This window comes from Lactuca saligna, chromosome 8 (genome assembly GCF_052625555.1).
Source record: "Lactuca saligna cultivar CGN05327 chromosome 8, ASM5262555v1, whole genome shotgun sequence".
Classification (NCBI taxonomy): Eukaryota; Viridiplantae; Streptophyta; class Magnoliopsida; order Asterales; family Asteraceae; genus Lactuca; species Lactuca saligna.
Window position 1 is genome coordinate 65,574,670 of NC_136424.1, and position 12,364 is coordinate 65,587,033.

The window sequence follows — 12,364 nt, forward strand, 5'->3', positions numbered from 1 at the left end:
TAAATAAATAAATAAGGGTAAATAGGTAATTTGATAATTACTTTCCACAGATAATATCCTATAATTAAGATAACAATTGACTTAGTTTTCTCCACCCATCGTCTTTTAAAACCGTAACCCTAATCAACCCTTTTTTACAACGACCCCATGGACACTCTCTGTAATGCTCTTACTTGAAGTGCTAGAACAAGCGGCAAGGACAGAAACCTTAGCAACTGAATCGATGCACACGTCGTCTTCATTCTCACTAATGCTTTCTTTAATTGTTCTTCTCTGGCTGTGAGATGCGAAGGAAGGAGGTCTGATGGCTGCTAATCTTATCGATTCACAATCGGTGATAGCCTCCAGGGTTCGACTTAGGCGGAAGAAGAGGAAGGGGAAAGAAGCAGAGACGCTGCTCAACACTGGCGTTTCCTCCATGCTGCTTACCTCCGACCACAGGAGACGACCCTCATCCCCGATTCAGGTTCCTCGTCAATTACAATTGATTCGCTTGATTATGTGAATGATAATCCAGGTAACCGATAGGGTAAAATCTCTTGGTAAATTCTTGAGTAGGAACAACCCCCAATTTCTAGGATACAAGCCTTAGAATTATATGCTTAAGGTTACGTATATATGCATTGCTGTACCCAGGATTCCCGTTGGTTCAAACAAAAATCATTGACTTTTTTCGCATCCAAAGGTCCTCTAACTCAGCTGAAGAATATTGTCAAGGTAGATAAGATATCATTTATTCATGTAGTTTATGCTTTATTGCTTTATAGAAAAAGATTGGTAAGAGTAGTTTTGTTATATGATTGTAGATATAGGCAAGAAAAGGAGGCGAAAAAGTTGCATAGTGGCATCAAAGAAGAGAAGGAGGCTATTACCATATAGTCCAAGTGAGGATCCTGCAAGAAGACTAGAACAAATGGCATCACTAGCCACATCATTGACAGCTATAGAAGCTGAGTTCAATAATGAGCTCACATATGTTCATGGCATGGCTACTAGGTTAGCTAATCGTCCTGCTTATGAGAAAGAGGGGATGCAGGTTTTATCAAGAGAAGACACTAAGACCTTGAATCTGTGTAAGAGCATGATGAGGAAAGGGGAATGCCCTCCACTTATGGTTGTTTTTGATCATGTAGAAGGGTGAGTGGGTTTTTGTGTCTAAACCTTTGGTGTTCTTGATATTTATATATATATATATATATATATATATATATATATATATATATATGTGTGTGTGTGTGTGTGTGTGTAGAAGCTGATAAATGTATCAAAGACTGGACAATAATCACTGAATATGTTGGAGATGTTGATTACTTACAGAGTCGGGAAAATGATGATGAAATCACGAATTCCAATTCTGTTGGAATGGAATGACGAATTCCAATTCTATTGGAATCACAGAAGTTGATGTTTAAAGAACGGACCACAAAATTGAAATGGACCACATTATTCTCTTAGAATGTACTAGTCGTTATTGGATTTTGATGTATTCTTTCCGGTTTTGATTGTTTTTAGTTTTATTGTTTAAAAATAAATGTAATTATTAACAATTTTTACCCGTATTCTATAAGAAATAACGTATTTTTTGTTTTTATTCTTCTAGTGATTGTTCAAGAATTTGTTATTCTACAATAAGTTTTTAAATTCATTATCAAGAAATAGGTTCAAAAATATTTTTATTATTTATGGTTTAAGAATATTTTAATTTTTTAATATACTCATAAACATATTCTGTCAGAATGTCCGAATTAAAATAATTATAATTCTTAAAATCGGATTTTTAAAATTAATAGAATCTATGATCCCTGAAAAAATGCAATTTTCCTTTATTAAGTTTATATTAATTGACTGAATTACCCTTATAATTAATTAAGATGATATTTTTCAATTATATTTAACTCAATAATATATATTAATCACTTTCTTAAAATATATAAATTTGATTGGCTCACATTTATGCATACAATAACACAATAGATACTCTAAACAAAATAACCTAAGCTTATATATATATATATATATATATATATATATATATATATATATATATATATATATATATATATATATATATATATATATATATATATATAGACACACACACACACTACAAAGATACATTAAGGCCCTTATGTTATACAAAGACTGTAAAATGAAGCTATAAACTAACACACCCCCTCAGTATGAGCATGGGGTTTACAAATGTTCAAACTATCTCTAAAGTCTAAAAATAGCTGAGTAGGAAGGCCTTTAGTAAATATATCTACAAATTGGTGAGCTGAAGGCACATGAAAAGGACGCACATGTCCAATAACAGCACGTTCCCTAACAAAGTGTAAGTCTATGCTTGGTACGTTGATGTTGTATAGGGTTAGAAGATAAGTATATGGCACTCACATAAAAAAATATATATGTTGAATAACATATGCTGTATTGAGACGAGTAAAAGTGAGATACTGCAATGCACCGAAAAGACTGAGATACATAGTAGGAGCAGCTAAAGGAGATCCATCAGAAGAGATTTTGGATTTGGTGTCGAAGGGAGTGGTGAACGAATTGCAATTAGACATGTCAGCTCAAGCAAGAATGTCTTTAGCGAAGGTAGTTTGGGATAAGAAGAGACCTTTATCTGTGTGAAATGCAATAATGCCAAGGAAGAAGGAGAGAGAACCAAGATTAGAGATAGGGAATTCAGAAGAGAGGCAAGAGATAACCCTATTAATCAAGGTAATGGAAGAAGCAGTGAGAATAATGTTCTCAAAATAGAGGAGAAGATAGATATGATTAGTGCCAGAGTGATAGGTAAAGAGAGAAAATCAAAACGACTGTTGGGAAAACCTAAAGAGGAGATAAATACATCAAAACGTTGATACCAGTCACAAGGGGCTTGCTTAAGACCATAGAGAGCTTTCTGAAGACGACATACATGATTTGCAAAGGTGGGGAGATTGTTTCATGTAGACCTCCTCAAAGAGATCACCATGAGGGAAAGCATTTTTGACATCTAACTAGTGAAAGGGCCGGTGTTTGGATGTTACAATGATGAGAATGGTGAGAATGGTAGCAAGCTTGACTAAAAAGTATCATCAAAGTCAAGACCAGGAAGTTGAGAGAATGCTTGAACAACAAGGCAACCTTTTTAACGATCAAGATTTCATTTGTTGTCAAATTTGTGACAGTACAACCATCTACAGCCAACAATGTAGCTTTAGGAGGTGGAGCAACAAGATCCCAAGTATGATTAGAATTAAGAGCATACATTTTAAAATGAATGGTAATTTTCCAATTTGGGTCACAGAGAGCCTGAGCATGTAACATACAAAAAAATCAGAGTAACATTTTCATTTTTCCAAAAAAAACCCCAAGTAAATAATTGTTATAAAATTTTCATTTTTCCAAAAAAATCACAAAATCCAATAACATAAAATTCGAAAGATGTGCACGATCACGCCTTCACTTTTCCCGGTCATTTGAAGTACCTGAAACCATAACAAACACCTATAAGCACAAAGCTTAGTGCGTTCCCCAAAGTACCAACACACACACAATATATATATATATATATATATATATATATATATATATATATATATATATATATATATATATATATATATATATATAACAGCATATATTGGGTCCACATCTAAAATACTGGATTACCCCTGAGCCCACAATATAAGTTTGCCTTGTCTATCGGGCCCACAAATCATATATGGATCGTTCCTGAGACCACAACATAAGTCTTTCTTGCCCTCGGGGCCCACAACTTATGTCTGGATTGCTTCCGAGTTTTTTGGCTACTGCACAAAGTAGTACAACCTCAACCCAACCCTACTATGCATAACAAATAACATATAATCAGCAAACAAATAATCATATAATCAGTTAGACAAACATGCATGTCCATAGCAACATCCTATATCTCATAATATAGATCTAACATATCACTACTGCATAACAACACCTTATATACCAGAATACAAAATCTACTGGGTCAGCATTGGTGCTTTCGACCCACTAGTACAATGAAGAAAACTCACATGAATGAAGAAACCCAGAACCACTCCATCATGCACTCTGCTATACTACTTGCTCCCGCGGATCCACTAACACCATAACCATATAAAATCTTAATCACCAGTCAAAACCATCAAGTTTGACCTAAAGTCAAACTTGGTCAAAAAGTCAATTGTCAACGGAGTCACCAAAAGTCAAAGATCAAGGTTGGTTGAGTACGCCCTACATACTCAACTTACACCCAGCGTACCTGGGATGGTTTAGTATGCCCAATGTATGAAAATTACGCCTAGCGTACACAAGCGGGTTCCATCCTTTCCATTAAGCACTTAATCCCTTAAGGACTTTTCACCCAAACTCAGATCTAGCCTCAAAACATTGTCTTAAGTCATAAAGTTTCCACCTTTATGACTTTCCATGCCTAGGGAAGGTCCAAAAGCAAAAACCCTAACTTATTAATCCATTAAGACATCACAACTCTTGCATGGAAGGGAGACAAGGACCAAGATCATATTTTTGTGGTTCTTAATAGCTCCATAATGGATAAAGTTTCCAGCTTTATCCATTAGAATGGTCCCAACAAACAAGATCTGGTCTTAAGTCTCAAAGGGACCCAAAAGTGCATTTTTTTCAACTTAATCCATTAAGTCCAAGTCTCCAATCTTCAGATATGAATCAAAATGTTGTTTAGATGGATAAAGTTTCCAACTTTATCCATAACAAGCTCACAAGATTTCAAGATCTAAACTTTATGAACTTAAAGTGACCAAAAGCTCATAACACCAAAAATTACCTAGATCTAACAATTTCATCATATGGATTCAAACTTTATACCTATAGAAGAAAGATCAAGGTGAACAGTTCTAGATCTACAAGCTCCAAAGCAACAAATGCTTCCTCATTAAGTTCCTTCTTCTCCAAGGTGCACTAAGAACACCCCAAATCACTTAAAAACACCTTCTTTTTTCTTACAAGGCTCAATGTAGGGTTAGGGTTTCAAGAGAGCGTGTTGGAGAGGTAGAGGCTGAAAATGGAATGAGTTTGGGGGAGTTATGGAGTTTAAATAGGGCTTAAACCACGAAAATAGGACTGAGCATGTATGCCTAGCGTACTCATAGTATGCCTAACGTACTAGGGATGCCCTAGTATGCCTAGCGTACTCCCCATACGCCCAGCGTACGCGGATAATCCAAAAATCTCCCTAACTTCAAATGGTCGTAACTTCTTTATGTACACAGAAATGTGTTGAAGATCTCTACAATATTATTTAAATATCATGGACCAAAAACTTCTTGAATAAAAATCCATATTTCATGCAAGAACACTGCTTATGGCTTTTCCCTTTCTACCCTTCGACCCAAAACACAATTCAAGGGTAAAATCTCTTAACTAACATTACCTCCTTCCACAAGGACTAAACGTTGCCTTCTTAAGGCATAAAGCCTTATATAATAGAAATCCAGCCCACAGCCCAAAAATGGTCGGAGAAAGGATGTTACAATTCTTCCCCACTTAAATTAGATTTTGTCCTCGAAATCTGTATTGGTTATGATTTCTCAAACGACACCAACATATTCCATTAACTCCATTTAACCATTTTGCAATCAATACATCTTATAAATATAAATTGAAAGGTCACTCAGAAACCCCCAACTGCCAATAAGTAACCAAATAACTTGAAAATGCTCAAACATAACAATTTTCTTTCTCTCCCTAACTGCATGACCCAACTTCCAGAGAATACCACACAAATCGAGGACTCTCAGTACTATAACCACAAACAATCATCTTCATTATAGTTCCCAAAACTGGGAACCCATCCTTCTGTTCTCAGAAACCTTACCCTGAGACTGATGACCATCCGTTCATCGAACCTACCCTAGTCCCTGACTAGGGACACCACCAAAACATGTTGAAAAGATACTTAAAACATTTCGATCGTGAATTCCGCCCAAAAACTTTAAATATACTCTTGACTTCCTAACAAGTCATCACCAACCTACTGCCCCTAAAGGTATAAGAATGGTTAATCCAGGAATTCTCACATTGCATTGAAATCCCTCATCAGCTCAGGTGTACCTCCACCTGAAAAATCACTCGGAATTTTAGAACCAAGTCCTCATACTGGAAACGAAACTCCTAATGACAGACCACGAGAAGATGGGGTCCACCATAACAACCATTCATTGAGTGACTTCCTATGAACAAATAATATACCATTCTAAATAACCTTTCCTGGCCACATGATCCAACCTAGCTGGTCACCAAGTCTCCCGACTCTGAAGAAAAATGCACTGCATCTAACCATGTCAATAAGACTAACGATCTGAGACCTAAGAGTCTCAACCAAATGACTACTGGGTCTAAAGATACTCAACCATCAATCCACCATCTTACAGAAAACCCATTCAACATTCCTTTTGACGCTAACCAAACACAACCCAGACCATACCCTTTTATCATGTATAATTCCTTGCACAACATAGGATACTAACAGCGCAAAATTAGACAAAAACATGGTCGCACCCAACCACCGAATGGGATAGGCGGTTGTATTCTTGCTCCAACTCAAGGGCTACAAACCAATTAAGAATCGTACCAATGAATTCAGACCAGGTGTTCTCATTCTATCTTACTCAGTTCATATACACCTCCTCATGTCCATGTTTGATGAGCTACTGCAATATACATCCCCAAAGGTGAAGCACATAAACATCTTTAGATCTACTGCACTCCTTCCTCACAACCTTACCCAAAGGGTGAAGTGCCAGTAGATCTAATGAAATGACGATGCTCAACTGTTATCAGAAACATCCTTATAAACGACCAAATCAGATCCCACACCTTGGTTGAAACTGAAAAAATTCCACCAATACTTAACTAACACGAGAAGACTTCCAAGGTGATCTGGAAATGTTGCCAAAACTTTAGTCGGATCAACCCCCCTAAAAATCCTACCAACACAACATGTCAAAATTAGATTCTTTGCATATCAAAGTCACACATGGAAGTTGAACAATGCTGCCCCAACATCCAAACTTACAATAACCAAGGACAACTGCCAAACTTGAGAGTGATATGAACCAAAATTCCACACCACAATTGAGGGTAAACATACCCAAAGACCAAAGAAAATATAAAACATACGGAACTTGACTATAGGTTGACGCCTCCATTGAACTTCAACTGACACAACTTGAAACTTTCAAAGAACCTCTGCCTTATAGATGAAGAATGAAATGACCAACGTTCGAGGATGCATAAGAAATTAATCCCATGACTCGATATACTATTGAACAAACCCATGTGGAACTAAATATACTAAACTATGAAACTAATTGATTGATCTGTAATTGCCCATCCTAAACTATAAATATTAAACTATATAACAGACAAATCTCTCAATAACCGATACGCAACCTGAGTAAACCAAAAGCCTCTTGATTTAGTCCTTGATGCTTCCGAAAGGAGACACTGCTACAATGAGCCTTTTGTTCAATAGCTTCTCGCCACAAAGATAACTATTGGATTCCGTCCACATACATCTGATGGCAACTTGCTCTGCAATCTTATCTTGCCTAAATCTTGAACCAAATTTTCGCATACCCAACCCACAATTCCCCATGACCCAATCTTCTGAAACCAAAACTCGAAGAGGTCACTGATCATCTAAACATTACATCTAACTCTCCCCCACTTGGGTTCGAACTACCACCAACTAACCTTGAAAACAACCAAAAATCTTAATCGACTCACCTACATACATATCATCCATGATCTTTGGGATATATCTCAACGAAAGATAATCCTCCAGATTTGTTGATGAAGAAGGGATCGTACGGGAAAGATTCTTGGATTTGGTTCATGTTAAGGATACTTTATCATTAACCTTGAAAATAAATATGTGGAGATAACTTTTACACTATCAGTTTGATGTTAGTAAAATCCGTGGCCAAGGGTATGATGGTGCTAGTAATATGAGAGGGGAATGGAACGGATTACAGGAACTTGTTCTTAAGGATTGTCCTTATGCGTATTATGTACACTGCTTTGCTCACATATTACAACTAGCATTTGTGGCTGCTTCAAGATAAATTATTCCTGTGCACCAATTTTTTTTCAAACTTAATTTTTACAATTAATGTGGTTTGTGCTTCTAGTAAGCGTCATGATGAGTTACAAAAGGCAAAGACAACTGAGATTGAGCATTTATTGGAACTTGGTGAAATTGAATCAGGCAAAGGATTGAATCAAGTTGGGACATTAACAAGAGCTGGTGATACATGTTGGGGTTCTCATCTTCGTTCTGTTTGTAGTTTGCTTAGCATGTTTGATTGTACTCGTGTTGTGCTCCAAGGAATAATTGATGACGTATCTGCTACTTATTCTCAACGAGGAGATGCTGATGCAACTTATTGTTACCTGAAATCATTTGAGTTTGTGTTTATTCTTTACTTGATGAAGGAACTAATGGGAAAAACTGATATACTTTCTCAAGCTCTAAAAAAGAAATCCCAAGATATTCTTAATGCCATGGAGTTAGTTTCAGCAACAAATGAGAGTCTAAATGATTTCAGAAACAACGGGTGGGATTCTTTACTTGCACATGTACAGTTTTTTGTGAGAAACATAAAATAGATATGCTAGATATGAATGCTCCATATACTTCTACTCGATATCGGCCTCGAAAAACAGATAATCATGTTACTTTTGAACATTTTTATCAAGTAGATTTATTTATATCCACATTGGACAAACAGTTACATGAGTTGAATAGTAGATTCAATGATCAGGCGATGGAGTTGTTACGTCTTAGTTCTACTTTAGTTTCAAAAGAACACCCTAAAGCGATTAACATTGATCAGATTTGTCTTCTTGTTGAGAAGTATTATCCTGAAGATTTTACAGAGCAAGACAGAATTCAATTACGATATCAATTGGAGATTTTTAATATAGATATGACAAAGAATCCCAGGCTAAGTGATGTATCAACTATTGCTGACCTATGCAAGGGACTTGTAGAAACTCATAAACGTGAGACATATTATTTGATTGATAGAGTGGATCGGTTAATCTTGACACTTCCAGTTTCTACCGCAAACACAGAGAAGGGATTTTCAGCAATGAAAATATTCAAGAACCGCCTTCGAAATAAGATGTCAGATGATTTTCTCGCAAACAATTTGGTGGTTTACATAGAAAGGGAAATTTCTGAAAACATTGATTTGAAGTCGGTAATTGATGATTTTAAAGACCTTAAAGGTCGTCGGGCTAAGTTGTAATTCTTTTTTAGGTATTTTTGATGTTTAATTGCTAAAAAATTTGTTTTTTATGTGTAAGAACAGTAACTTCAGGTATTTTTGGTGTTTAAACGTTGATTTTTTTTAATAACGTTAATGTTAGATTTTTTTACTTTCGCCCCCCCCCCCCCTCCCCCCCCCCCCCAATTATATGTTCAAGCTCCGTCCCTGATCATAAGTACTATAGAACCAAGATTTTATATGGGCATCAACAGAATAACATTCATCATCATCATCTCCATTAGATTTTGATTTTTCCCGAGATGTGCCCATAACTCATTGTACCACGACACATATTAGAGAAAAGTTGACGCCAAAGCTTGTAATGTGAGCCATCAACATTTAATTTTGAAGGTAAATTGGTTGTATACATTTGTAAGAGAGCAAACCAAATTCAAAGTGGAGGGAATAGTAAAGGATGTCGAGCTAGATACACCTGACATGTTGTACAGTAAAAGGAAATAACGACTGCATAAGAGAATCTTAATAGCAATGTGCAATAACCAGAAAACGAACCAAGGCAATATGTCTGTGTTGATCACAGAGATTAGGAGGGAGAGACTTGAACTCTTGAAGGATCATAAGAGTGATCGTGTATAGTTGGGATGAGTGATCAACATGACAACAAGTATTAGTGGTGAGATGTCGATTGGCAGAAGTGTGATGATCCACAGAGAGAAGATTAGCTGAAAAATAAAAAATTAATTGATGGGGAACATTTAAGGCATACGTAGCATGGAGGGAAAAGAACCCTAGCTTTATACCATGTTAGTTATGAGAAAATCCCTTGTGATTAGGGCATTGTATTTCAAGATATATATATATATATATACACACACACACACACAAACACACACACAGACATAAAGATACATAAAGGCCCCAATGCTATACAAAGAATGTAAAATGAAGCTACAACCTAACACCGAGGTCATCCTTTAGGCTTGGTCGTTGTTTTCTTTTTCACTGATTTTTTCCTTTGCGATGTGGAGGGGGTGAGGAGGGTTGAGTTTCTCGTAACATTTCATCATTTGAGTCATCAAGACTTTGGTTTTCAAGGTGGTAGGGTGGGGTTTGGTTTTGGGTTTGAAGGTGGTAAGGTGTGGTTTGATTTTGGGGTTGATTTGGTGAAACTTGATGTGGAAAAGCAACAAAATTGTTGAACATGTTGCGGTTAACATTTGAGACTTGAATGGGGTAGTATTTTTGAACATTTTGTTATTGAAATTGTAAAGGAGATTGAATGGGGCATCAATTTGGGGACAATAAATCGGGATAGCTGTATCAAATGCGAAAATGTTTCTAGTTGGCGCGGTTAAACTAGGAAACACGTTATTTTCATCTACTAGATTTTGGGGTTGGATTTTTGGGAATCCATTTTTTTGTTAGAATGGATGAAATAGAGAGAAAAAGATAGATAATATTGTGAATTTGATTGTTGAATAAAAATGGTATTTATAGGTTTGTAAATTGGTAAAAAAAATTAAAAAAAAAAAATAATTTTTTGACCGTTTTGCAGCTTAAAAAATATTTTTTTTTCTCTTACTTGCAATTCAAAAAAAAATACAATTGGCTCCAGGTAGTTAGAATGAGAGAGGGGGGAGGGCTACCCACACCAATTGCCACCTCACCCTAAACTGCACTCATTGTGTGGTGTTCCTGGGTGCGGTTCAACCCACATCATATGGCCTTATACACGATGTCATTCAATATCATACTACCTTGACAAATTTGGAAAAAATGACACTCCAGACATGTTTGGCAACTCGCATGAAGCTTTTGGAAGTTTTTAGTTTTTAAGAAAAAAAAACTTAAAAAAAAACTTTGTTTGGCAATAGGAATTTTTAGTTTTTATTTTAAACAAAAAACTTATAATCCACAAACCTTTAATTTTTAGCTTTTAGCTTTTATCTGATTATATGTTTAAAAGCTAAAAGATAATTTTCTCCAACACACTTCTGCAAAATTAAATGATACGACTTTCAACTAGGGGGTGAGAATTTGAACCGACCGGACCAGATCGGTTTTACAGAAATTTGTGGACCTTAGACCAGACCTGTTAAGGCTTACCAGGTCCCCGTCCATGTCCGATTCCTGGTTCTAGCACGTAAAAGTGAGCATTTTGATCGGACTGGCCTGACTCTTAAGTCGGACATGTTTTGCAAAAATTGGTGGACCTTGGACCAGACGTGTTAAGGTTAACCAGGTCCAGGTCCAGATTCAGTCCGGGTCTGTTTCCCAATCGGATACAATCCATTTGTCCAAATGATCATCCATACTTTTTACGAATGATGCAAGAATGTGTGCAATGTTGTTGATCGCAATTGATTCTAGTTACATAGGGTATACAAGTGTTTATATAACATGTATTATAGCTAACAAATGAGATAATCTAGGAAACTATATAATAGTATTTGACTATGTAATATACATGTGATAATTAGAGGGTTTCGATAAGTATTGTTTTATATCTTGATATGCCCACATAAGATGGACGATCCTGACAGGAGACCAATCTTGGAGACTAGAAATGAAAGCGTGGTCTTAGCAAAGGTTTACTGAGTACATCTGCCAATTAAACATCTCCTAAAATATGTTGAACTCTACGTGTGCCTTGTAGAACTTTTTCCCTTACGAAGTGAAATTCCGAAGCAAGGTGCTTCATCAGTGAATGGAAAACTGGATTTACTGAATAGGATGTATCACTCAAGTTGTCACAGTATATGGTAGGAGTTGTAGTAGATGAAAAACCAATTTCACTTAATAAGGATGTTCGCCATTGAACTTCTATAGTAGTGGAGGCAACGTCTCTGAATTCTGCTTCAGTGGAGCTTCTTGTAAGAGAATTATGTTGTTTAGAGCTCCATGATATGCGATTTCATCAAAGATAAATGATGTATCCTGTAGTGCTTTTGTAGTTGTCTTTATCTTCATTCCAATCGACATCGGTAAATATATGTAGTGTGAGAGGAGAATCGTTACGCAATACAATACCATGGTGAAGGGTTCCATGTAGATACATGAGTAATCGTTTTAAGGCTTTCCAT

At 36.2% G+C, this 12,364-nt stretch overlaps 1 protein-coding gene across 1 annotated transcript; it reads left to right on the forward strand.

Moving 5' to 3' along the window:
- Window positions 1–304: 304 nt before the first annotated feature.
- Window positions 305–9,299, forward strand: LOC145009711 (uncharacterized). Its single transcript, XM_078968352.1, has 8 exons — window positions 305–466; window positions 518–542; window positions 637–717; window positions 807–1,137; window positions 2,436–2,598; window positions 7,947–8,050; window positions 8,178–8,625; window positions 8,778–9,299. The coding sequence occupies exons 1-8, from the start codon at window positions 305–307 to the stop codon at window positions 9,297–9,299; spliced, it is 1,836 nt and encodes a 611-aa protein (XP_078824478.1).
- The last annotated feature ends 3,065 nt before the right edge of the window (window positions 9,300–12,364 follow it).

Excerpts from the sequence above, each read along its gene's own strand:
- LOC145009711 (XM_078968352.1), top strand. The coding sequence starts at position 305 with ATGGCTGCTAATCTTATCGATTCACAATCGGTGATAGCCTCCAGGGTT. Across the intron at positions 1,138-2,435 it reads GTTTTTGATCATGTAGAAGG|ACGAGTAAAAGTGAGATACT; the intron begins GTGAGTGGGTTT and ends TGCTGTATTGAG. Across the intron at positions 8,626-8,777 it reads GGGATTCTTTACTTGCACAT|TTACATGAGTTGAATAGTAG; the intron begins GTACAGTTTTTT and ends TTGGACAAACAG.